Here is a 27517-nt window from a genome sequence, read left to right on the forward strand (position 1 = left end):
CGTACCAAGCATAGCACTATATCCTATGCATTTAAAATCATAATAATCCTTCCGTTACATTCTTAAATATATATAAAAAAAATGTAAAATATTTCAAATCGTTCTATTTTCTAACCGAACGAACTTGTGAAGTACGCAGAATTAGGAAGCTTTTCCTGCATTCGATAACTTTTGATTTTTTTTTGAGGTTATAAGGAGCTCACATGGCTATTTTCTATTTTTTTTTTAAAGTAAACTCTCTCAAATTCGAGCATTTGAGATCGAAATATCGCACACAAATTACACATAAATTTGGGTGTCAACCTATTTGAAATTCAACGACTTTTTGTTTATCTATACTCAATCATTTTAATTCATATGAAAAAGCTTCAGAAAAATCACACCACCATAAATTTGTCTTTTATAGTTTCTTTCCATTCCGGAATTCTTCCAAATTCTTTTTCACATCATCTCGAAATTTGAGGAAAAATAGAAGTGGTCGAAATTGAAAGCTGGCCGAAAATTAGTACATTTACCCTAGGTAGACTTTTAACTGTCAATTTCGCCCTTAAAGCATCCAAATAACGGAGAGTTGCGTGCATTTCCAACGTTATCAATGTGCTTTATATTGTGTCAAATACCAAATTCACATTTTTTGATTGGAATTTTCCAGAACTATTACCAATTTGCCCTTCAATTCTGAGTTTCGAAACGAGTTTCGGTATGAAAGTGGTACTTCAGTCTATACAAATATTCACTGTCACTGATCCAAACACACACCGAGAAGGGATGCTGTGATATAGAAGCGGCACTGATTGCCCACTGCGCTGTGATATGGAGCGGCTACCCGTATCGGGGGATAAGATAGAATAGGAGTAGGGAAGCATAAGGGGCCCAATTGTGGCCTGGATGCATAGGTAATCTGAAGTGAAAAATTGAGAAAGAATTACTTTCGAATGTATAGTCTTGTACTTCTTCATGATTTTGTTTTTCTCTTTGACCATCTGAAACACTGAGAAAATCTCAAAATTCCAAAATAAACATTATTCAGAATTACCCCATCTTACTCTATTTAGCTTAAAACTTTAAGTACTTTACCTCAAAATGGGCGTTTGCGGAGATTTGGTTACTTTACAAAACCATTTGATCTAGACGCTTTCTATAGTCACTTTAAATAAAGTGATTATAATCTTTATTCCATAGAACAAGTACAAAACTTGTAACTGACAGTGTTGTCGAAGGCGGTAAAAAAGTTGTGGAGTTTTAGAATAACGGTCAGGGATAAATTTTACAAAGTATGATTTTCAGAAGTACAGTAGACTCTTTCAAATTCGGGCATTTGGGATAAAAATGTTACCCGAATTAGAAAAAAATTCGGGCGACAAAGTTTTTGAAATGCAACGATTTTTTATTCATCTGCATACACATATTGAGTTTACATACTCATATTTATGGTAAATTTCATGAAAACTCCTCAATAATGCAAAAACACATCATAACTAAGACAAACTATGGCAAATTTGAGCATATTTGCTTCATTTGATAATCATAATCAAACTTGAAAAATATGAGCAAACATTTTTCGAATTTAACTGCTGCCCGAATTAAAAAGTAACCCGATCTTAAAAGAGCCGAATTAGCGAAAGTCTACTGTAGAAAAAAAATTCTATAAAAAAGTAAGTGATTAAATAAATTAGTTTTCCACCGTTTTACTCTGGAGGTTGGTTACCAACGCTAAGACGGCGGTGGCCGCTATCACACAAACATTGAAGTCTTTGTACACCTATATCTCTGTTTTAATTTTTGCTTTCAAGAGCTCTAGCTCAAAACAGTACTTGAAATAAATGAAATTAAATGAAATGAAATTATCTCCAGCCTTAACGAGGCTTTAAACGACCTTTTGGTTGACTTCCCACAAGTTTGATACAAATGCTAAAGATACTGTTGTATCCCCTTTAAATTCCTCTTATATAGAATTATATTAGTATGCAACAAAAGCTCTTTTGTTTACATTTCAGAATATCAAAATATTTAACGAGTTCAAATTTGCTTGTTCTCAACACTAATCAATATTTGCAATAACCAAGATGATAACTACATTAAAGTACAGAAACATTTATAAACCCTTTCAAAACCTCGTTACAAAAAAAAACTACTTATTTTTCCTTAGTGTCTCTTTCTGAACGAGAATATTTGAATCGGCGAGTCTCGCAAAATCTCCCTTGCGGTTTGTGTCTGGAATACAATCTCTGAGTTGTCTATCATAATATTCCCAAGTGTGTCTCGGCTAAAATAGAAAATCCCACATATTTTTATTTTTACTGTTAAACGGTTCGAAATTGTTTTGAAGAATATGTAATATCCAATAATAGAAGTCAAAAAGGATATTAAGTATTAATAATTGATAAAGATCAAATGAAAAGGAAGATGACAAGGAAACTTTCGAAGATGGATATTTTTGTGCTACGGTAAATGGGAATAAATACCGATATAAAGTTTAAGTAGACTTCATGCACCGGAAAATAGGCAAATAATTACCATGTTTAAAGCCTGGTAAGATATTTTTTTTTTATTAATAGGCCAATTCCGAATTAGAATAGGGGAAAGTGGGACACCTTTGACTTTGGATACTTTGAAATTGGGATTTTTCTCCTATTTTTTTTAAGAAATCGAGGTTTATCAAAATGTATTTTACCGTGCTATCACACTAGGATTTTTTCAATTTTTAAATTCAATTTAATTTTCAGATGAATTGTACCTATGCATTATTTTGCATTAAAATTTCGCTTATTTATTGATATAAACTAATACTTGGCCCATAAAAACATGTTTAAAAACAGCATAAATGTGGTTGCTCAATTAAATTTGAATTCAGCAAATTAAAATGTTAAAATTGCTCATTCATTTCAATTTTATTATTGTTAAACAAGTAGTCTATTGAAGAAAATTGTTTTTATTAAATTTATTCACTTCATGAGAGTCTCCTCATGAACCACCTTGCCAACAACCCTTTCTTCTGGCTTTGGAGATTCTTTTGCATAACAGATAAGTGACTTATAAAACATTTTAAGTACTATCACACATTTTCCGAAAGGCATTCACAATCAAAAATCCTGCGGCACTATTTAAAATTGAGCAAATTTCTTGCAAAATGTGTCCTGGCTGTAAGAATTTTCAAGTAAATTCTAGAAATAATTTAATGCTCAATTGGCTCAATTGGATTCAAAATTAAATTGTAAAAATCCTAGTGTGATAGGACCGTCATCTTTACAATTGCCTTGTAGACCTAAATTGTATCAGGTAAAGTCCAATTCAATTTAAAAAAAATAGGAGAAAAAATATAATTCCAAAGGTACCCCATTTCAAATGTACCCCACGTCCCTCTATCCTTGTTTATACAGCTGAAGTAAGGAAGTCTAAATGACAAAGGATCACGGAATATTCTTCATTTTCTTCAGTATTCCTTGTATTAATCCCCCTTATTCTTTGTTCTAAAACTCTTTTCGAAAACTTCTATAATTAGTTTTAAAGTGCCCATATGGGGGACCTTGACTCTATTAAGTGATTTAAAATGGCCAAAAGTGTAAATAACCACAAGTGGTATCTCTATTGAAAATAGTATTGGAAAATGTAATGTCATTAAAATGAAGGAAAGTATTTGCTAATAAATGTGTGTAGATTTTATTGTGATGTTTTTTTAAACGAAAAATCTGCGAAATCTAATCAAACTGAAGATATCTTTTAACGAGTAGTTCACTTCCTGTTTGATAATTTTATCCTTTGTTCAAATTTATAGTGTTATTAAATAGAACATCCATATGAGAAGGTGATTCAATTCCCTTTTTTACTGCGTCTGCTCCATTTTTCTCTCAAACATTCTCCACTCTAAATGGTAAATAAACCCTCAATTATACACCTCTTGTTCAATACTTGAAGTGTTAAATGTGCACACAATATAGTGCAGATGAAGGTGGAAAGTTGAAACCACTGAATTCGCCCTTTTTTTCAATCTCTTTGTTCCATTCCCATTTTAAACCTCTACATTTTCCGCTATATCATGCTTCTATTATCCCAATATACGACCTTCTTCAGTTTAAAATCATCCTATCTCTTCGAGATATATAATAAAATTTCTTTTCAAATGCATCCACATACGAAATAGTAATTAATTTCTAGACAAATTGCAGATATCCTGCAAGATGTTCTCCTTTTGTACAGCTGCAAGAGGCACATCGAGCGGTTGCTGCAGAATTAATGGAGACGTGATCGTCTGTACTGGCCTAGGAGTAGATAAAATTCTCTGGTAATTGCCAATTATTTTTGCATATCGGATGAGTGAATGGCTAAAGGACTATAGTACTGTATGTCATTGACTCACTCCCCCAAAGATGATGCAACACCACCTCGGGCTGAATGGAGTGCTTGGGCATTTTTGGCACGTGCCAGGAGTGTCATCACTGTCCTCTTTGTTGGATTCATACTTGACCGTGGAACACCCAGGAGGGGCCTCTTTCGAGCCAAGTTCCCTGCAAAGAAAACCAAGTGGAACCTTTTATTAATTACAACAAGAATCCATCCAAGGGATTCATTAATCTACCTCAGCTCGCACAGAGAAAGGCATTTTGAAAAAGTTTTTTTTTTTCAAACATAAAACCGAAAGTCGTTAAAATTAACCCTTTAAGGACGATTGGGTCACTGGTGACCCAAAAATGGAATTTTTCCTACGGCTTTCTCAAGCTATGTTTTAGTCTAAAAAGTCCGAAAAAGCGATTTTTTCAGACCTTCATTTTTTGACCTTCTCGTCCTTAAAGGGTTAAAGCTACACGTACTATGCAAATTATAACAATAACTGAGAAGAACTAAGAGGACGTGGGGTTATTTTGAGCTATGGGGCTACGTTTATATACGGTTTTTGTCGTATATTTTTAACAAAAGCTAGATCTTACAATTATGTTATTTATTTCCATAATTATTTTGTAAAGTTAAATTAGATTGTGCCCAATTTCCTTTAGGAACATGCGAAAATATCGTATATAAATGCAGCTCCAAAGCTCAAATTAGCCCCACCACCCCCTACTAATATTTGAATTATTTATTTAAACGACAACTTGAAGTAAATTTCCTTCAGAGTGGAGATAGTACAAAATTCCTGCCTCCACCCAGAATTAAACTGGGGTACCCTCATTATCCAGAGGAGTACTCTGCCAACTGAGCTATAGAGACCACAAGCTTTGTCTGACTTGCCACACGACCTTAACCAATTGCTTTATACACTTCGATCGAACACACTCAATTTATGAGATTTTGGAACGGTATCATGCGTACAATTGAGTCAGCAACCCATATATTCATTGACTTGGTTTTTAGGCGTGATTCCTTCATAATCACACCTATTGTGATACTCCGATTTTCTAAAAGTGGTCCGATCGAGCTGAAATTGACAGGGCATATGTTTTGAACATTCCTGATGCCGAAAATTGATACGCCGCCATTTTCGAGTTCAGCCGGCCGTCCGTAGTACGCAATATCTCAGGTTTGGAAAGAGATATCTTCATAATTTTTTTTAAATATATCTTTAAATATATTAGTTTTTTGAAAAACCGGTTCTGAGCCGGTTTAAAACCGGTTTTTATAGGTTTTTTAGAAATTGGCCTATGCAATTTCAACCATTTTATGTTCATATTGTAGCGCTACTTGAGTAGACCAATTTAAAAAAAAAATTGGAGGTTTCGCAGGTCGCGAAAATTCTCGCGGATTCTCGCGGGTTGCGAAATTTTCGTGGATTTTCGCGGGTCACGACATTTTTCGAGGATTTTCACGGGTTGCGAAAATTTTTCACGGATTCTCGCGGGTCGCGAAATTTTTCGCAGATTTTCACGGGTCGTGAAATTGTTCGTGAATTTTACACTTCTTAAGCGTAAACGAAACTTTAATGTGATGTCAAGTTAGAGACCTCTATCTCTCATAGTTTCCGAGAAAATCGACTTTAAATTTTTTTTAGACATTTTTATGCATTTCTCTTCCATTCTTCCTCATTTTCTAGTGAAATTTTGCACATCTCAAGCCTGAAAGGAGTCTCTAATGTAATGTCAAGTTTGAGGCCTCTATCTCTCATAGTTTCCGAGAAAATCGACTTAAAGGATTTTCAGACACTTAATAACGATAACTTAATAACTTAATTAATAACGATAATAAGTTACGTTCGAGTTTGCAACAATCCAAATTTGCAATGAAGGAATCACACCTCTATAAGCTGATCTAAGCTTATCACTGGTTATTTTTCCTATCTTCACTCCGAAAGAGCAAGTGACACTCTCTGATTGACGATTCTCAGTACATAAATACAATAATTTGAACGAGAAGTTCTAAAACTTCTCACAATAAATTTTCTTCATTTCCATAGCACAAACTCCACAAGAACTTTTACGAAATATTTTGAAGAATCTTGAAATTCCTAATAAACAAGTCGAGATCCGTAAGGGCTTAAATAGACTCAGGCTAATCCTCGAAAATATTTAGCTTTAAAAAATTTGGCAGTAAAGGTTTAAGTAAAGGAACTGTAATTGATGATTATAAGCTTTAAGTGTATGACAGTTTAAGATGAACCTTTACTGCAAAATATCACAGGCTAAATATTTACGGGGAGCAGCCTAAAGGCCTTGACAGACCTGAGGATTAGCCGAGAGACGGCTTAGCGTAATTATACTCGACATAATGGTTAAACTTCATTTCCATAATTTTCCACTAAGTCGTCTCTCGGCTTAAGTCGTAAGTGTGTCTAGGGCATTAGTCTATTTGGGCCCTAAAGCGCAAAATTGACACAGTCATCAACTTAGGGATCAGCCCGAAAAGGACGATTGGTGTTGATACATACAGGGATCAGACTCAAATTTGAAGGATCAGGCTAAGTTTCTGAATTCATGAGGTCAGGGACAGGGAGTTTTGTTCATTTTAATTCCTTTAATTTAAGCTGCCTGAAAGAAAATACAGTAGACTCTCTCTCAATCGGGAATATGGGGCAAAATGTCATCCGGTTTAGCTATAGAATTGAACGTCAAAGCCTTTGTAAATTCCACAAAAAGCGCTCAATTATAAAGAATCACGATAAAATAGGAAGAACTACAGCGAATTTGAACAAATTACCTTCATAATTAAACGTGAAAATTGTCAACAAAATTTGTCGCCCGATTGATAAAGAGCCGATTGAGCGAGAGTCTACTGTATTTAGGGTAAAAGGAACAACTATTGACACTTTAAGAACTCGTGTCAAGACTTATTGACACCCTACTCTGTACCATTTGGAATACGAAATTCGAACACTTATCCTCATCGAAAAACGGAGATTAATGAAAAAAAACGTTATAAGTGGTCTGCCTTTGAATGTGGCAGCCTTTGAATGTTTCAATTTTTCTCTTATTTCTCAAAGCAACAATTCTATTTTGTGAACTAAAGTTAATACTATTATCTATTAACGTCGATTTACAAAATGGAATTTTAGCTTTGGGAAATAAGAAAAAAATTGAAGCATTCAAAGGCTGGCCACTTTCCCCTACTAGGAGAGGATATTAAATATCAAAGAAATATTTAAAAAAAAAAAGCTTGTTTTCTGGCCACATACGATGACCCGTAACGATGACGGTTGAAAATTTCTTAGAAAATTTAGAGGTTTAAAATTGAAAAGAGCAAAATCAATAAAAATCAGGGTGTTGTTAATTAAGTAATTTTAAATCCGTAAAAGCAAGCTAACGTAATGGAAAAACTCTGTGATATTTTCAAAGTTGTGAGTACAAAGCATTTTTCAAAAGGTAAAATTGGGACAGCCTGGCACTTAAGCAACTCAACCTCATATGTATTGCATGTCTCAGTATGGGGAAGCGTGAGACAAAATTTTGCAAAAGAGTATTTCATTTATTCACGAGCTCCAAGAAAAGCTGACAGACTCCTAAAGTGAAGCAGTCTTATTGGAAATTTACCGCTCTACAATTTTACCAAAACCACTTTCCTCTATATCTTTCTGAAAATGTAATTTTTGAGCCAATTTCTAAAAGTTGATTTTCTAGAATATCTCAAAAACGCTGAGGCAATTGTTGGCAAAATTTTATTTTATTTTATGTGAAATTTATTACTCTATAACTTTTAGCTCTCTACAGTTGGACATCATTTAGACGATTTAGACTATTCTTCTTTTAAGTCTAATAGAACTGACTTTATGCATCGTATTATAAATTTAGATAAATCTTGAACCTATTACCATGATTCTAAATTAATAAAATAATTATTTCGGTGACCTGAAGCTGGAACAGTTCCAAAGTAAAAAAAAACTTGAAATAAAGGTTAACAGGGTTTCGGTCTTAATTTCCATTTTATTACTTTATTACCTTGAACTAGGTAAAACAGTTAATTTTGAATATTTGTAAACTTCTGAATCAATTGAATCCATAAATTCATGAAATAAAACTTGAATTTCACCTTAATTTCATCTCATTTTCTTCAAGCCGAAATACCAGCCTTCAAAGACTTTTCAAAAATGTCGAAATTCGAGGTTTCGAACTACGAATTCCTATGGCTATAATACGTTGTTCATTTGGTTTGATTTCTGGGGACTTCTATTTTTCCAGAAGCGTAAAGAAATTTTTTCGTGACAAACGTTTTAAATCGAATAAATAATCACTAGGCGTCTTATGCCCTAGGCACACTTACGACTTTAGCCGAGAGACGACTTAGTGGAAAATGTCGGAAATGTACTTTGACCATTATTTCTAATATAATTATGCTAAGCCGTCTCTCAGCTAATCCTCAGGCTGTCAAGGCCCTTAGAAGCGTATTTTGCAGAACATCCGGAGACATCCTTCTGCAAAGGGTTTAGGATTAAGGGAAAGTGGTCTGCCTTTGAATGCGACAGCCTTTGAACATTTATTTTTTCTCCTATTTCCTAAAGCAAAAATTCTATTTTGTCAATCGAAGTTAATAGAAAATAGTTAGTTGTATTGACTATAGTTTAGAGAATAAGATTTTCGTTTTGAAAAATAAAAGAAAAATTGAAATATTCAAAGGCTGCCGCATTCAAAGGCAGGCCATTTTCCCCTATTCGAGGGGAACTGGGTCAAGTATGTTAAAGTTATAGAAGATTATTATTTAATAGAAAAAAATAGTTTTGGATTTATGTAATTTTTCCTTCATATCTTTTACGCGAACTTTTAAATATTAAATTAAATAACCGTTTTGACAAATGTTGTCTCAGTCTCCCTTACATTTTTTTGGTTTACAAGTTTTATTTTACATCGAAAATTTAATAAAATGTGGCAAAATCCTCCTGGATGTCTGATCTTTTTTTGCATTACTCGATCTAACAACCTCAAGAGTGAGGCCAGTAGGGGATTTTCTGAAACAGTATGACAATGTCCTCTGACAAATATCAAATTTTTAAATTTTAAATTTAGAAAAACTAATCGAAAATTCGATACATATCAGTTTCTAAGAGTTTCTTAGAGCTTCTGACCGCTGAATTCCCAAATAGTATTAAAAGTTTCATACAATTGTATTTTAATATCTCTAGCTTTTAGTAACCGAGACGAGAGTGGAGCTGAATAAACAAAAATGGTTTCATTCACAAAAAAATCCATGGTGCGTAAAGCGGTTTTATTTAAAGGCAATACGCCAAATTCCTTTCTCTGTGCAGGATTTCATTTTTCAATTTAAATTGAAAATAGAGACGTCTTTGATAGAAATGAATGAATAATTTTTTAACAGCTGTTTCGCGATTTCTCTCGCTTCAAAAGTTGAACTGTATGCTCTGAAACGGTTGAATAATTTTAAATATTTCAGCGTTCTCTAAAGAGTTTGTGTGCGAATTATCCACTTAAATATATAATAATATATATAAAAAAAAATTTCAAAGCAATTTGGATGTGTAGAAATATTTTATAAATGTTAAAATAAACATATCTTTTTTAGTTCTGTTTAAATTAATGTATGCTAAAATATGGAATTTTTCTATCATATTCATAACAGTATTTAGTTTAAACATCATCGAAGCAAAATTTATGATGGAAAACATATTTTTCAATCATAAATATCCAATTCAAATAGAGACTATTTAAATAGCGCTTTTGGGTTACTTTTTAAAGAAGATATTTCCATTTAATCTGTATTACTAAAAATTTGGGATTTAAATAAAGTACGACACCCATTGTAGCGCATGTGATTCTTATATTCCTACAGTTTTATAAGTAAATAAAATTTGAGACTTATACTAGTTCTTTCGTTCAGTTTTCTTAGATTCTTTGGTTTAAAAAAATAGTTTAAAAATTTTACATTTATCCTGGAATTCTTAAAGTTTTCCCAATAGTGTTTAAAATTTTAATCCGTCAACACTATAGGAGTCGTGTATGCTGCATTTGTGAAGTTCTTTATTTTATCAAATAGCTCAAATATATCTCATTCATAATAAATTAACATTTACATAACAAATCAACTTCTCAAGCAGAAAATCAGTTTCCACTATGCATATCATGAACGAACGTGATCTGAGAGGTAATTCACGAGCGTAACCAGATAAGTTGTTTATTGGTTACTGGTTAATTCATTTTATAAAGATAATTTTGCTTCACTTTAAAAAAAAAAGGAAAGTGTCTCGGATTAATACAAAATGGAGTGCTGTATGAGATAATTGGTTTTGGCTATGGCTAAATTTCCGTTTAACGAGGTAATCGATAAACAAAATAGACAGTAACAGTAACCAGTTGTGACTCGCTATGCTCAAGAATTTTTCTTCTGATCTTAAAGTTTGGAGGGGTTGGGACAATTTACGTAGCCGATCTTTAATTCAAGGGTAATAACAAAAAAAAATGCAAAAAAACCGCAAATAATTTCCAAAAATTCGTTTTATTATGGGGCTTCAGTAGGGGAAAGGGCTCTCCCTTCGAACGTTCATGCCTTCAAATAATGAGAATTTTCTTTTATTTCTTCTAAGAGATTTTACTGAATTATCACATAATTATTAATAATCGATTTTATAAGCTAACTAATAATATTTAATACACTGAGAAAAAAACAGGGGTGCGATTAACTTTTTTTCCTCATAAATTTAACACTTTTTAGGTGTAAAAGTATATCAACATTTCTTAATGTTAATTTTACACCTTTTTAAGGGTAAAATTAACTTTGAAAATTGTAACTTTAACCCCTAATACACCTAAAAGCATAATATTTACACCGATTTCGGATCAATACTGCAGGGTAAAATAAACATTTCCGGAATGTTATTTTAACTTTTTCGGATTTCTCTCAGTGTAGAAATGTGTAAGTCTACTAAGAAAAGTAAAAGAAAATTCACATTATTCGAAGGCATGAACGTTCGAAGGGAGAGTACTTTCCCCTATGGGGGAAAACTAATTGATCTGAAGAACATTGCTGATCGTTGGTAACTTTCAAACTTTCCCTTATACACCGCACCGGAGAAAAACGGAGAAAAACTTCTTCTCAGGTTGTATGAGCTATCTGCATCATTAAAAAAAGAAGAAAAATCTTGTCAAGAAGTGAAATGAGAGTTTCAAAAAAGGGTAGCAAAGCGTTCCAGGTTTTGCGAAGTGCTCGAACTCGTGATTTAAATGCTATAGGGTAAAATTAGGTAATTTGGAACCATTTACAATTTGGGACACTTGGTATTTTCTTACTGTTTCAGATGAGCAAAGAGAAAACAGAGACTACAAAATAGAAGAAAAAGATGATTAAGAAGAAAAGGAAGAGATTTCTTCCTTTTAAATCTCTAAAACAGTGAGAAAATCTCAAATGTCCCAAATTGTAAATGGTTCCAAATTACATAATTTTACCCTAACTTAAAAGTACTTTCACATTATTTACTGTTTACTGATTCTCAATCTATTTGAACCGATTCGTAAATTACTCAAATGATCCCCCAAATTAGTTTTAAGAGTATTCGACTTAATGTTCGGACAAAAATTACCTATTTGTTCATAATCGATTCTTAACCATTTCACAATCGATTTGAACCGATTTATAAAAATTACCCAAAATACCCTAGGAGTAATATAATTAAATTTCGGATAAAAATTATTTTGGATAAGAAAAAACTGATTGGAAGCAGTTCAGTTTTATCAGAAATTCCAAGACCTTCCGAAAGAGCCCAATATGATACCATTCTGTTGGGAAGTACGCTCTCAAGGGCATTTTTAATTTTTGATCTTGAAAACCGTTATTAGGAATGGTTCAATGGTATTTTTTTTGGTACAAGAACATACAATGAGAAAAAAAGGGGGTGCGATTAACTCTTTTTCCTCTTAACTTTTACACTTTTTAGGTGTAAAAATATATTAACATTTTTTAATGTAAATTTTACACATTTTTAAGTGTAAAATTAACATGAAAAAGGGTAACTTTAACCCATAATACACCTAAAGGGCATCATATTTACACCGATATCGGATCAATAATGCAGGGTAAAATTAACATTTCCGGATTGCTATTTTAATTTTTTCGGATTTCTCTCAGTGTAATGTTGGCCTGGGTAATCTCTTAAACTTATATAAAAATACAAATATGCACGACGTGTTTTCGAGCAATCCCAAGGAACATGGCTTTGAAGGAGAAGGGGAGAGGTGGGGAAAAACCAGGGACATGTTAATGGTCGCAGGGTCGACTTATGGGTAGTCCCCCGAAGATCTCAAGTGCCTATCTCGAAGCGTTTGTCCTCTAGGCGTGGTAACGGCCGGATAGACGGACAGACGGACAGAAAGACAAACAGCGTGACATCATTTCTCAGAAATCCTTTGAAACGTAAAGAGATGTTGAGAAAAGTGGTCTCTGGGGGTGAAAGGTAGAAATTTTTGGTTTGGGGTGAAAAAATCGAGTAATAATTTACACTTAAAATTAACGCATATTCAGAGGTAATGCCAGCAGGAATGCTAGCCTCCTGGCACAAAGCCAGGTAAATGATCCCCAATATTTCAATATAATAAGAGGATATTTGATCAAGAGGACGAAGATTAAATATACATATAGTGTACACGTACACAATTATTAAAGGTAATTATAAGGCGACTTATTTATTGATACAGCTTTGTAAGAAAGTAATATAGCTCAGCACCGTATGAGAAGCGAAAAAGAAGAAAAGGTATGAATAGGGAGCAATCGAATGCCCTGGGGAGTAAAATATTAATAGCTTCGAAGAGTTAATAAAAAAAAAGTTAATTCTTTTACTTTATACAGCAAACGTAGTAGCTCCAAATCAATAAATCATTGAAAATGAGTCCAAGAATAACAGCTAGAATTTCTAAAATCGATTAATAAATACAATATATATAAACAATAGAAAGTAGTAGGTTAAGTTATCCTTAACAAATGTTAAATAATACCCTAATAAGTCCCCGTAATAATTCGTTGATAATATTTTGCAAAACTCAGTAATGTACTGTGAAATATTAGAACCATTAGAACAGAAATTTAAGTGAGAATACTCAGGGAGGTTTTCGAAAGCTAATTACGAATGACAATTCTCACATATTTGTAAATCCGCCCTGAAGAGCAATTCTGTAATTTTCGTGGCATTGTCACGCGTGAGTTCGAAACCTGACAATGCCAATCGAGCTTTTTTGTCATATCATATGAGTTCGAAAATGCAATTCACTGATTTTTTAATAAAATGCCTTTACTTAGTGATATTATGCAAATACAATCTGTCTTGGTTGATTTGTTTAACAAAATTTCTTGTCATTTGAATTGCCAGAAATCTCAAATATGTGACATCTGACAATGTTACGGCTACAGAATCGCATTTTCGAAAAAGCTCTCCTGAGATTCAAACCCAGTTTGTCATATGGCATTGCTAGAGCGTTACAGAATTTCCCTCCTGGAGAGGAATTCTGTAACGTTCTGGCAATGCCATATGAGAAATTGCGCTCAAATCTCAAAAGAGCTTTTCGAAAATGTGAATCTGTAGTCGTGACTTTTCCATTTCAGCTCACGTGACATTATCAGAAGTCTCATATTTGAAATTTCTGGCTATTTAAATAACAATGGCCTCTTTTAACAAGTCAACCAAGACACACTGAATTTCTAAAATATTCAAATGAATTGCATTTTCGAACTCATGAAATATGACAAAAAAATTGGATTGGCATTGTCATGTTTCGAACTCACATGTGACAATGACACAAAAATTACAGAATTCCCCTATTGATAAATTTAATATGTGAGTCAAAAGAGAAATTTTAGTGAGAATACTCAATAGAGTTTTCGAAAACGTGAGAATAGTCAGGGAAGTTTACAAAAATGGAATTTCGTTTCGAATGACAATTTTCAAACACTAAATCTGCGAGAGATTATTAATGAGAATAGTCATGGGATTCTGTTTCATATGATAGTTATCACATTCTAATAGGCCCTAATAAATTTAACAGACGTGTGAGAATTATCAAAAGATAAATTGTCAGTGAGAATAGCCAGGGAAGTTTTTTGATATGGAATTATCTTTCGTATGACAATTCTCATAATTCGCTGAATCAGTCTTAATGAGTTCAGCACGCGCATTAGAATTACTAGAAGGGAAAATTTAGTGAGAAAGGGAAGTTCACGACAATGGGATACTATTTCGTATGGCAATTCTCAGATTTCGCTAAATTGGTAGAAGGGAAAATTTAGGGAGAAAGGGAAGTTCACGACAATGGGATACTGTTTCGTATGACAATTCTCAGATTTCGCTAAATTGGTAGAAGGGAAAATTTAGGGAGAAAGGGAAGTTCACTACAATGGGATACTGTTTCGTATGACAATTCTCACATTTCGCTAAATCTATCGAAATAAATTCAGCACGCCAGACAGAATTGGTAGAAGAGAAAATTTAATGAAAATAGTCGGAAAAGTTTTAGGAAAAAGGAATTTTGTTTTATTGTGACAAAAAACAAGGACTAAAATTTCAACTTTTGACATCTATAATGAATTTCCTTCTCATATCCCAATTGAGCAAATATTTAATTTGTTTAATTATCTTTTTCAAGTCATTTCAAGTCATCAGTGACAATTGTCATACGTTACAGAATGCACCCTCAGAATGACTGAAAAATCTTACCTATGTTAACAGTCTTCACGACACGAAGCGCTGGATGGGTATCCATAATTGTCTCTCCAGGGGCTATTGTGAGAATGGAGTTGTTGGGAGTTAGGGTGGATACCGTGGCTGGAATGACGGTCCCGCCGGCTGCAGCTGCCGCCGCCACGAGGTCAGTAACGGCTGCTGGATTGGGTTGATGCGGTGTAAGAGCATTAGCCACCTCAAGCTCACCATTAGATCCACTAATCATAAGAATTGAACTATTTGGTGGTGCTGAAATGGCAGCTGATGTTGTGGCCAGTGACGTTAGCACACCATTGCCACCGGAAGCACATTCACTTGTCCCATTCAGTTCTGATTCACTAGCAGTTCCCGCAAGTAAATCCGCCGTACTATTGCTATGAGTTGAAGCATTACTAATTTCCTGACTCTGATTCTGTGATGAGCTTAAGGCCTGCATTTCCCACATTTGTTCCTGTCGAATATCATCGTGATAATCCTGCAAACAGAAAAATTTATCGTGTGAGAAACATGGTGTTTGAAAACACTACATTGCGTTTTCCTATGAAAATATACACTATTTTCCTAGCCTAAAAGTTATTTCCGCATTTTTTTTTTGGTGGGGCTTGTTCCAGCTGCCACTATCTTGGGGAAAAAGTTACTCTTTCTGTTTTCAAATGTTCAGTATTCAAAACTTGGGGCTATTTGTTGCTCTTTTCTCTTCTATTTATCCTCCTGTCCAGGTTTGGGCAAACACCCTGAGCAACCCTGAGTTATTTCCATGAAACAAAAACCGTATTTACATAAAAGTGCATGAGATATATGGGGAATATATGTACTACTTTGGTAACCTTACTGGTGAATGCAAAAGTATCAGCTTTGTGGTTTGGACAAAAATGAATTATAAAAACTTTTCAATTATTATGCAATCGGTTCCATTATTTTATTTGTCCAATAGGTTAATTTGAAAAGTTTTAGGTTATGCTAACTGTGTTAATCCTAACCTCAAGAGTTCAAGAAAATGTTTTGTAGAGCGAAATATCTTACTTTATCGATCTTAGTTACGAAAAATTAAATTAAAACACAAAATTGAATATTACACTGAAAATGAAAATTCGCTATTTTGCGAAAGTCCTCTCTTGCATGTTGAGGTTATACATAACCTCAAATACTAGAATAACCTCTTGCCTGAAATAAATGGCACAAAGAGGATCAAATGTACCGATCATTGAAGGTGACCCACAATTAGAAAGTTCATTAGGACTGCAATATTGTATATAACCATTATTTGAATAAACTACTACTTCAGTCTCACTTTAAACACTTGCCTTGTTACTACTTGGATACTATATTAACCAAATTGGATAATTTTGTAAAGCTGTATTTATGACAACGATCCTACTCGTTAAACAATATTCGTTTTTTTTTCAACACTTTCATCAAATAAAATAGTGCTAAAAAAAAGAAAATGTAATTTAGGGGTATCACATCACTGGTAACATGTTTCAGTACTTTCAATGTAATTGCAACAGCCGGAGGCATTCAGTATTCAATATATTTGTGTGAAATAAATTTGTGCTAAATTGGATTTCCAATATAATTATAAGTAAATATGGCATATTTATATATTTAAATGTGTTCTGTGATATTCAAATAAAATCACACTCTCAAATAATGTGATATACCAAATTGCATTTTTTCAGTTAATTATTACATTTATTACCTTTATAACTGATATTGCTTTTTGACTATTATACTTTTTTTTATTAAAGTAACGGGCTTATCACAAAAAAAAAATTAGTCATTGAAGTCGTATTTAAATTGTACAAAAAGAAAAGAGAATTAGGAGAAGAATTTCACAATGAATCATGACAAAAATATGAAGTATTTGAAGCCAAGGTATGTGCGAAGCTTTAAAGCCTTCATTTAGCTCTAAAATTTAGATTATTAGAATTAGTTGTAATTTTACGAAGCCACATATCTTAGGACAAGTAAGGGATTAATGGTGCTATTCCATTCCAATGACAAATAATCATTTTTTTTAGCACTTTACTCTTCTTAAGTGCGTTTAGCCTCGAGATCTGATAACGGACCCACGGTCAAACGGTTCAGACGGACGGACAGACGAATACGATTCTGCATTATCGACTTTTCTTTGTGTTGGTTCCTGACACGACTGTTTTCCCCAGTCCTCACTGTATTCTAAAACTCCCAAATAGTTCTGATAGGAACCTATACAAAGAAAAGTCGATTTATGTGGAAGGTATTTGAGAAAGTAAACTGCTAAAAAACCACATAACACGTTTTTTCATTGGAATAGAAACATAAGTCGTTAAATTCTTGCGTTACTGTACGAGTATCCCGTGTTCGAGACCACTTTGAATCATTAAAAATTTTCTGGTATCAAAAGTTGTTCATATCGACCACATTGGATGGACAATATGTGTAATAATAACCAGTATCCCTTTAGAACTTGAGACTGACTTAAAATGAGCAGTTCCTAACTGATTTGAACACGCATTTTGATAGAAAGGGAAGGAAGGGAAGATGTGAAAAAATTAAAGACATATTAATGATTCTTGGTTGAATTACTGATGGCTCCCCCGAAGATCCCTAGTGTCTATCTCTGACCGTTTAGCCTAGAGATCTAATAACGGACCCACGGTCAAACGGTTCGGACCGACGGACAGACGAATACGATGTATAGCTCTATTTCTCAGAAATTGTCTAACTCGCGAATGTCATCGCTTCTCAAACTGTGCTAATTTCTAACTGAATTTTCCTCGAAACTGTATTTTTTGCAAAAGATTACGCAGTAGGGGAGACTGGGGTAAAAAGTCACAAATTGAAAATTTGAAAATGCAATATCTTCCAAGATAAAAGAGATAGCGGCTTAATTTTTTTTCCATAAATGGACACCATAGACCTCCTTCAAAGTCATAAGTTTCTTAGAATTCGAACAAAGAATTTAGAAAATAAAAAATATTGAAATTTTTAGCCCTATTTTTGAAATGTTTTCTTTACAACAGATATCAATTTTGACCTATTTATTTTCCAAAAATGATTCACTGGTAAGTATTTCCTAAATGATTTGGATTCTTTAAATACGAAACCACTATCTATTGTAGAATTTTACAAAGATTCTTTTCTCCAGAAATCCTTTTATGAAAAATGACCACTTGGGGTAAAAAGTAACAAAAGGTATGGAGCGAAAAATAACAAAGATCGAAGAAATTTCTGATGTCTCACGGCGAAAAGAAATGTCATTTCCGCGTCTCGCCGTTTTTTGTTTGTATTGGTCAAACGATTAGCAGTCTCTTGTGTATGTTTTTTTTTAAATAGCTTGAAAAGCGCTTTTCTCGTTCAGATAGAGAAAACTGTGTTTTAAAAAGGTGTAGAAGAATAAATTTTCTATGAAAATATGTCCTCTAGGTATTTTTTCAAATTTACGGAAGCCCGTAATGAAGCGGATCAAAATATGATAATACCCCATGCCTGATACTATTTGCTCCAGCATTTTTGAGACTTGTCACAAGATTACCTTTTAGAAAACAGCTCGATAAACGTATTTGCTTACAAAATAGAGGTAAATGACTTTCAAAAAGTTGTAGAGCAGTAAATTTCCTATAAAACTGCACTAATTAGAAATTTCTGGGGCGCTAGGGTAGCTTGTAAAAAAATAAAATATCCGTTTTGTTACTTTTTGCCCCAGTCTCCCCTAATGTGTAATTTTCAGCAAATACAGATGCAAGGCAAATTAAATTAAAACAGTTGCTGATTCACTCGATGATAAGGTAAGTGCGGTCTCCGGAGCGGAGGTTGGATTTGTTCGATCTACTGGAATCTCACGAAATCTGAATAAAAGCTGAGCCTTAACTTGTAATAAGTTCTAGGACAAACAAACACAGCCGGGGAACATGCTTTTCTTTTTTTTAAATATTTTACTGTTCTCATGTGCTTCTGTATTATCGACTTGTGCTGGTTCCTGTCTCCACTGAATGGTGGTTTTAGAACACAGCGAGAACGGGGGAAGATAGTCGAGACAGGAACCAATAGAAACAAAAGTCGATAATACAGAAGCATTTGAGAACAGTAAAGTGCAATAAAAAATGCATGTTGATTTTTCATTGGAATAGCACCATTATGTCCAAATATCACTTTCTGGTGTAGTATACTTTATAACCCTACGTGTTAAGTTACGATGCTATGGAATGTCGATACATATTGACATGAGTTCGATCCTTTGTAGTGGCAGCAACTATTTTCCCATTGCTAATCTGTTATTTACTAATTTTCCTTGATACAATCATACTGTACGTGAATATCTGAAAATGACATTCAATCGTAAAATATCCTTTACTTCTTATTCGTATAACAAATGGATACCAAGGGGATTATATATTCTATTTTCAATTTACGTTGGAGTAATTTAGAGGAAAATAGCACTTTCCATTTGCATTTTAATAAATAACTATTGAGCTTTTCTCTCTGTCAAGCATGAAAATCGATGAAGTTGTAGAAGACATGTGTCACTGATGTATTTCTGCCAATGAATTGGCAAACCCTTAAATTATTGTACCCTCTTACCCTCAAACAGGTCATGCAAATTTCCCACCCGGAAGGTACGTTGCGTTCACGATGCTCACATGCCAATTTACATATATGCACTCTACATAGAAGTCCTTACTCATCAGCACAGTACATAGCCATTTTAAATAGCATAGTTTTGCATATTTATGCTGAATTGACCTACTTATATTAAGTTCGTCACCACACCAACTCATATTTCCACTCTCGTGTAAGAAGTAAGATGTAAGCAAACGCGCGGGAAGAATTTTCTCAACGCTAGAAGCATTTTCTCCCTCTGGAAATTTCTTCACACCACTTTCCCATATGCCTTTGCAATTAATTCCACCTCTTCAGAAGATTAAAACATACATATGCTTATTTTAGACAATTTCATACTAAATGTATATCATTAAATGATCATCAACGCATCCTCAAAATGTGCTCATAAGTTTAAGTGATGGAAAAGAGCTGAGAGTTGAATATTATTAAATCCTTCCTCGGTATATTTTCATGAAGACAGGAACATTATGTTAATAGGTTGAATAAATATATGAAAGCATTAAAGATGAGTGCCTTTCGTAAATGCACCCAATTTATTCTAAAATCAATATTTTTTCAATATGAAAAATAAACGCGAAGGAAAATTCGCAGAATGCTCCAACTCATTTTTCTTTCGCATTCATACTCTAGCATTTTATACCTTTTTAAACTGCTTCATAAATCATCTAAAAACCATCTAACAACACAATTAAATAGGGCAATGTAAATTGAATTTTCAACAAAATATATTGTACAATTGATTTGGGTAAATCGATTAGATCAATTCTTATTGTATTTTCAAGACCTTATCATTAAATCCAATATGAATAAAATCGGTTGAGAAATAAATCCCCTGGAGAGGTTTTTAGTTTTGATTTTTAAAAATTCAAATTCAAAGTGTCGTATTTCTCGAGTTGGTATGGCTATATTGTATATTTCTAACTAAACTGTTGCATTTATCCACGATTTTCTTAGCTGAGATTCTTTACAACCTCAGTAAAAATCCAGTGGAATTGCAGTGAAAATCCCGTCGAATTCCAGTGGAAATCCTATAGAATTCCAGTGGAAATCCGGTGCAATTGCAGTGGAAATCTAGTGGAAATCCAATGGAAATCCAGTGGAAATCCCGTGGAATTTATGTGGAAATCCAGTGGAAATCCAATGGAAATCTAGTGCAAATCCCGTGGAATCCCTTTGGAAATCTCGTGGAATTTCTGTGGAAATCCTGTATAAAGCCAGTGGAATTCGAGTGGAATTCCAGTGGAATTCCAGTGGAATGCTAGTGGAATTCCAGTGGAATTCCAGTGGAATTCCAGTGAAAATCCAGTAGTTTTCTCGTGGAGTTCCGGTGGAAATCCAGTGAAAATTTGTATTCAATAATTAACTTATCGCTTATATGTTGTAGATGTTGTAGAATCTTGTACATAGTCTTCCTCTAGAGGTTGATTAATAGCGCTAAGACGGCGATAGATGTAAGGGCTGTCAGAAATATAATAAATAATAAATACAGACTCAAACATGAAGACCGGAACTTGAAGTTTCTTAAGAATTGTTCTCTGTCTTTATGTAGCAAACTAAACCGTAAGGATTAAGTTTTGCAAAAGTTTGTCAAGAAATAATTACTTAAGTTGTGAAATATCGAAAATAGATATGTCATCTTCGCACTGAATGATTCAATATAAACTCAATCAATAACTTAGCCAACTTTTAGAGCGTATATACTCTCTTCTTTCTCCCATCTGTGAAGTCTCAAATTTGTGGTGATAACCGCACTAAAGACTTAAATGGACAGTGAATGTACATTGAAATTTAATGATAATTTTTATCGCCCATCGTGTCTACATTCTTCATTATTGTTGTTTGAATTATTTAAATCAGTCAAATACCAACCCATCTTCCTTTTTGTTGTTGTTAGCTCTTGTACCGGAAATTTTCACTCAATGCTATACAACATTTTCCATCCATCCCCGCCTCGCGCAGAGATTGTTGGAAAATTCAGAGAGGATGAAACGATGTATATGAGGGAAATAGACGCAAATATACAGAAAAGTCTGAGCTTCCGCTTTTTTTTTAGCTTTTCGGCGAAGAGCACATCAAGGGAAGAAGCGCGACTGAAGAAGGGATTGTTGTACTCTTGAGTAATTCTTAATGACAGTTAAAATTTCGCATAACATGCTTTTGAAGTACCAAATGAAAACATTATGCTTTCACTGTGGATTTTCGTTCGCATATTTTGTGAATGAATAAACACAGGGTGAATCTCCTGATATAGAGATGTCCTTCAGAAACTACCATACAGTGTCTTTTATACAGAAGAGAAGAGTTTGGTTTGGGGCAAAATTAAAGCCATAAGTACGTTACATTGAATGATTAGAATCGAGATAATAGAATCAATTTACCCGACAAAGGCTAATACGGTCATCATCACGGATAAGTTTATGAGTTTAGAGTTTACAGTGCCGGACAAAATTGTACCAATAATGTTTCAAAATTCTCTGTAAAGGATTTAATATCTCAAGATCTAATTTATATTTTGACTGAAACTTTTTTCTTAGAGAGTTTTATTATAAAGCTACAAATTGTGCCTTATTAGAATTTTTTAGGAGAAGGACTAATATTTTTGTAGAGCTTTTTAAGAAAAGGATGCATTGGTAAAATTTTGTCACTTGTACCTAAACGCTACTTTTTTGTTCAAAATTTTTATTTTATGAACTATTTACGTAAAAAGGAATTTAATATAATGACTGGTAAAGCAGGGAAAGAGAACGAAATGTAAAAGAAAATAAAACAGTTTTCAACTAAATTTACAATTCGTCAATTAAACCGACATTTCTTAAGATTTTTCAATATATTTTCGATTCCAGGTGGTTATTTTACATATTTTCGCACTATGTTAAATATTTCCATGGTCTTACAGCCCTATCGTTCGATTTTGCTATTAAACTTTATCATACTGCATCAGTTCGTAAAATCTTTATAAATAATTTTGCTGGTTTTTTGTCTATACAAGGTATATAGGCTATTCAGCCGGGTAATTCATGGCTTAGTTATCATACTCTGAAGCTGATGTTGCTTAGAATATCGATTTTGATTAGTTTGAAAGGATATCTAATAGTTTAGACCTCGCCGAACGCGATTTTTTCGCCCAAATACAACAATAAATGGTAAAAAACTGTGACTTGATTCCGGATTTGATAGTCTTATCACTGAATCACGTCTAGATACCTAGTTTGATTTCTGTGATATGGCCTACGTCATGTTTTGCAGTCATTTTGTTGGATCAAAACCCGTTATTGATACACTTTTTCATATAAGAGCGTATTTTACTCAAATATACCATTACTTAAGTTGTAAGTGAAAAACTTCCGGAAGTGTTCATGCAAAATGCATTAATAACAGCCGGAAGTCATTATATTAAATTCCTTTTTACGTAAATAGTTCATCAAATAAATTTTTAGAACAAAAAGTAGCGTATAAAAATTCTAATAAGGCACAATTCGTAGCCTTATAAAAAAGCTCTCTAAGAAAAAAAAAGTTTCAGCCAAAATATAAATTAGATCTTGAGATATTAAATCCTTTACAGAGAATTTTGATACATTGCTACAATTTGGTCCGGCATTGTATATCGAGAGTTCCATTCCATTATATTCTAAGTTAATTTGCAATAGTTTGCTTGCATGTCTAGACCCACGGCATTAGGTCGCGAAAAAGTCATTTATGCCTAGAGTAAAGGCTCATAATTTGGTCCAGTCTGCTTATAAGCATCGATGTTCCAAGTTTGAAGTGCGATATTTTCGATACTAATTTACTTTTTTTATTACTCTCTTTTCAGAAGGGTTGTATAGAAACTTAGCAAGCTATTTATCGTCTTATTTTTACTAAAGTTAGTTTTAAAACGTTTAAAAATGAATTGATATGTAGACGTGAATTTGACTCTTATTTTGGACAACTTGGTTATTAATTTGGACAACTTGGCTGTAAATATGGACAGCTAATCTGCCTCAACAGGATGCCCATTGTTCTTCATTTCCAAAACCAATCTTACCAAGTCCTCTTCCTATTCATGTAAGGGAAACGTAGAGTGTCACAAGAAGCGCGGAAACTTTCGCTCATTCCCTGGTCTTTCCGGGAGCCTTTCAAGGCTTTTCTCGCTACATCTCATTAGTAGAGATGATGCTCCTTTGTTTCTCCAGGCATTTGTCCAACCTAGTCATCACAAAAGCTAAAACTTCACGAAATTTCGTGAAAAAAACACCTGTCCAAAATAAGGAGTATCATATCACTGGTCAATGTCTTAGAAAATTTCCCATTTTTCACATGAAAAATATAATTCACATGGCAAATCTCACTTCAGGTCAAATGTACAAATCACTACTAACGTGAATCAACACAATATTCAATGAATATTCAATAATATCACTCAAAAAAAACGAAGAAACATTGTTAGTACTTCACCACAGCTAAATAAGACTGAAGTAAACACAAAGTTCTGTCATATTTCTCGTAAGCAATTGCTTAAACCGAATTTTCAACAAAGAAATTTTAACTCAAATCATATTCAAAATTTAACGTATTTAGTGTTAAAATCTTCCAAAAAGAACAAATATTTAGATAGAATTCATTATTCATAAAATATTGGAATAAAAATCCATAATTTTAAACAATTTATTTTTAGTGTCCAATTTTAGCCTCAAAGTGTCCAAAATAAGAAACTGGACAAAATTATGAGCCTTTCCCCTAAATGGCTAAATGTGTTTTATTTAGTATATTCTCAGGAAAATGACTAAAATTTTACTAATTTGATAATATCATTGAGGTCAGCTATACCACCGTCGCATTGGATTAAGATTCAATTGATCAAAATCGGTTGTAATTGATCAAATGCGGATGTAATTAGTCAAAAGCGGTGCAAATGGCCTCAATGATGCTATTTATACCGAAAATTGTGATTGAATTGTCCCAAAATCTGATTTTTAGACAATTCAATCTCAATCCAATGTGGCGGTATAAAAGGTTTTATTGTTTACGCGGGCGGTATCAATGTTTTTCGTGCGCCACATTAACAATACAACACTGTTTTCTGTTAGAGGATTGCCCTTTATATAGACCAGGAAATTGGAAATATCCCTTGAATCAGGTGCCCTATGTGCACTGGAACAGATGGTACTGCAGCCAAAAGCTCATGATGATGCAGTTGACAAACAGGACGGCCTTATGCTTCGTATGCGTGGTAGCCTCCTCGACTAGGAAAGCCCAAGAAGCATTTTTTTCTTAATGTAGTCTTGTAGAATTCCCTAAGTAAGGCACTATAGAACTAAAAATCTTTTTATGTGCTTATAACGCTCTTGGTTCCATCACTGAGATTACTATAAGTAAAGTGGCGCACTCTTAAGGATCTTAAGAGCTTCTATAAGAATTTCAACAGAAAATTATCACTTTAAGTCTTTTAAAAGTGCACTAAAAGACTTGTCTAATACTTGGTTCTATAAGGCAGCTATTTTGCTTCTTGGGAGGGGGCAATGTGCTCTAGACTGATCCTAGAGAGCTACACAGATCTTCGCTAATTATTTCTCGAGAATTGTCTCATTGAATCCTCTCGTTCAGGTAATAGGGTCAAGAGCTTTGGTATCTCTTCTCCTATGACTAGGGAAAGAGCATTAAATTATGTTGTGTTTCTTGGAAGAGAGAACGAGAGAAGTTCAGTCTACTTCAGTAGTGACTATGGTTACGCCTTTAATGTTCAAAATTGTAAGCTTGAGTGCCAATGGGAACCAAGAAAGAAGGAAAAAGCCTTGGCACTTCCCGAAAGACAGTGCAGTATTCCATTCCCAGCTTAATCCTAAATAATTGCCCGATGCAATAGCTAGCACTGACACTGCTCGTGGAGACGAGATTGGATACCAATGGTGCTCTTTCAATGGATAGCCCAATCAGAACCATTCAATCCATTCAATCCGTTCATTGAGCATAAGTCGCATTAAACTCCTCACTCAAAGCTATTGTTCGCTTCTTTTGATCCTTAGATTCCAATGTATCGTCCTCAATGTTACTCGTAAGCATTTTACCATTTATGTATATAAATATCTAAATTGCATGTCTTTCCATTGCGTTTTAACTACGCAATTCTGTGTATCAGTTTTGGTGATTATTGTTAATAAATTAGCATGACAAAAATACTGCACTTCAAATCGCACCGTACAGAAAATTACTTATAAAAAATTATGGCTCTTGCGCATTATTGTGTATTATAAATCAATTGAATTGATAGATTTTCACTAATTTATTGACGAAGCGTACAATAACATGGTCTTCAAGAACCCATTTAAATATGCTAAAACAGCAGAATATACTTGCTTATTAAATTAAAATATAATTTGAATTGAATAATGGAACATGTTTAAGTAGTTCATTAATTTTATGTTTTTTGCAGTCGGACAAACAGCCTCTTGAACCAATTATTTTTTATGCGTAATTTATATTTGTGGTCAAAGAGTAGAATAAAAACAGTGGATTTAGTGATGTGATAAGCTTGTAGAAGTGAGGAGTATCGGGAATAATGGTGCTATTCCATTGCAAAATGAAAAAGGGAAATCTTCTAAACATTGTTTTTGCATTTTACTGTTCTCAAACTCAAGTGCTTCTGCATTATCGATTTTTCTTTGTGGTTTCTGTCTCAACTGTTTTCCCTAGTCCTCATCATGTGCCAAAACGGTTTTAAGCCATCAAATAGGGTGGATTAACCACTTATCGCAACTTTTAGGAAAATGTGAAATTAATTTGATTAAAAGTTTTGAACGCTTATTATAAGATAACTCAAATTTGACACAAAGTTATTGAGATGTATTAGCTCCAGATTCGTCAAAAAATAATAAACCAATTTAACGCTCGACTACACAAAAAAACTGATTTTTATTAACAATACAAAAATAACCTCTCAGTCGCCACTCTTTACCACCTTTCGCCAGTCTTTTAACCACTTCTCGCCACCCACTTGAAAAGTCCAAACTCAATTATTTTGGGCAATATTATGCAAAGAATATATTCAGCACTTCTTTTTTTCTCATGATCACCTTATTATTACACACTTTAAATGAATTTTCCCCGCTTTTAATTGGGAAATCAAATTATTAAACTCTTGCATAAAGTAAACAAAGCAGATTTGACAACTGAGAATCTACGAAGTGCAGTTAGTGTCGCCTATTGAAAAGCAATGACGACAGGTGGTAAAATCAATTCAAAACATTAGCATTTTCCGCCATGCCTCATTTTTTTCATAAAAATAATATAAAATGAAATATTAATTAATTATAAATACAAATGTTATGTATTCTACAAATGCAATTGAATATTCAAAAGATAGATTATTTATCCAAAAACGTAAATTTTGTTCGATTAAAATTTGATGGCACTTTTTATATTTGGTAAGAAATATTGGATCCGATGCACTTGCTTAAAATATTGCTCTAAAAAATGCTCAAAATCTTAATCTAAAACGAATATAATTATTATTTCTCAACAATATACGTAGCAGAAATAAAAAAGCGATTTCAATATAAGTGGCTAGTAATGGGACACTACTGGCGAGAATTGGTGATTCCACCCTAGTAGAACCTAGGAACCAATACAAATAAAACATATTTACTTAAAAGAATTTGAGAATAGTCATGAACTAAAAAAATGACCAGAAGAAGGATGTCGTGTGTAAGAAATGGTTATGCCAGACAATGTCAGAGTTATTCACAATAAATAATCTCATGCACCATCTGAATCAAGCAAAGGCTCGCAAGTGTGTCCAGGAGGGGAATTCTGTAACGCTCTGGCAATGCCATATGACAAATTGGGTTTGAATATCAGGAGAGCTTT

At 33.5% G+C, this 27517-nt stretch overlaps 1 protein-coding gene across 3 annotated transcripts in view; it reads right to left on the reverse strand.

Moving 5' to 3' along the window:
• Positions 1-210: 210 nt before the first annotated feature.
• The window catches only part of LOC129803044 (KH domain-containing, RNA-binding, signal transduction-associated protein 2), a 183576-nt gene continuing 156269 nt past the window's right edge, over positions 211-27517 (reverse strand). Inside the window, exons 7-9 of one of the 3 annotated variants that reach the window (XM_055849360.1) lie at positions 15065-15545; positions 4358-4505; positions 211-4259 (exon numbers count right to left, since the gene is read on the reverse strand). In XM_055849360.1, coding sequence (XP_055705335.1) covers positions 4145-4259; positions 4358-4505; positions 15065-15545 — 744 coding nt within the window. In that variant the 3' untranslated portion in view covers positions 211-4144. Of the gene's footprint in view, positions 4280-4357; positions 4506-15064; positions 15546-27517 lie in introns of all 3 variants that reach the window. The other 2 variants (XM_055849359.1, XM_055849361.1) reach the window with 2 other exon arrangements.

This window comes from Phlebotomus papatasi, chromosome 2 (assembly GCF_024763615.1).
Source record: "Phlebotomus papatasi isolate M1 chromosome 2, Ppap_2.1, whole genome shotgun sequence".
In the NCBI taxonomy this organism is placed as follows: domain Eukaryota; kingdom Metazoa; phylum Arthropoda; class Insecta; order Diptera; family Psychodidae; genus Phlebotomus; species Phlebotomus papatasi.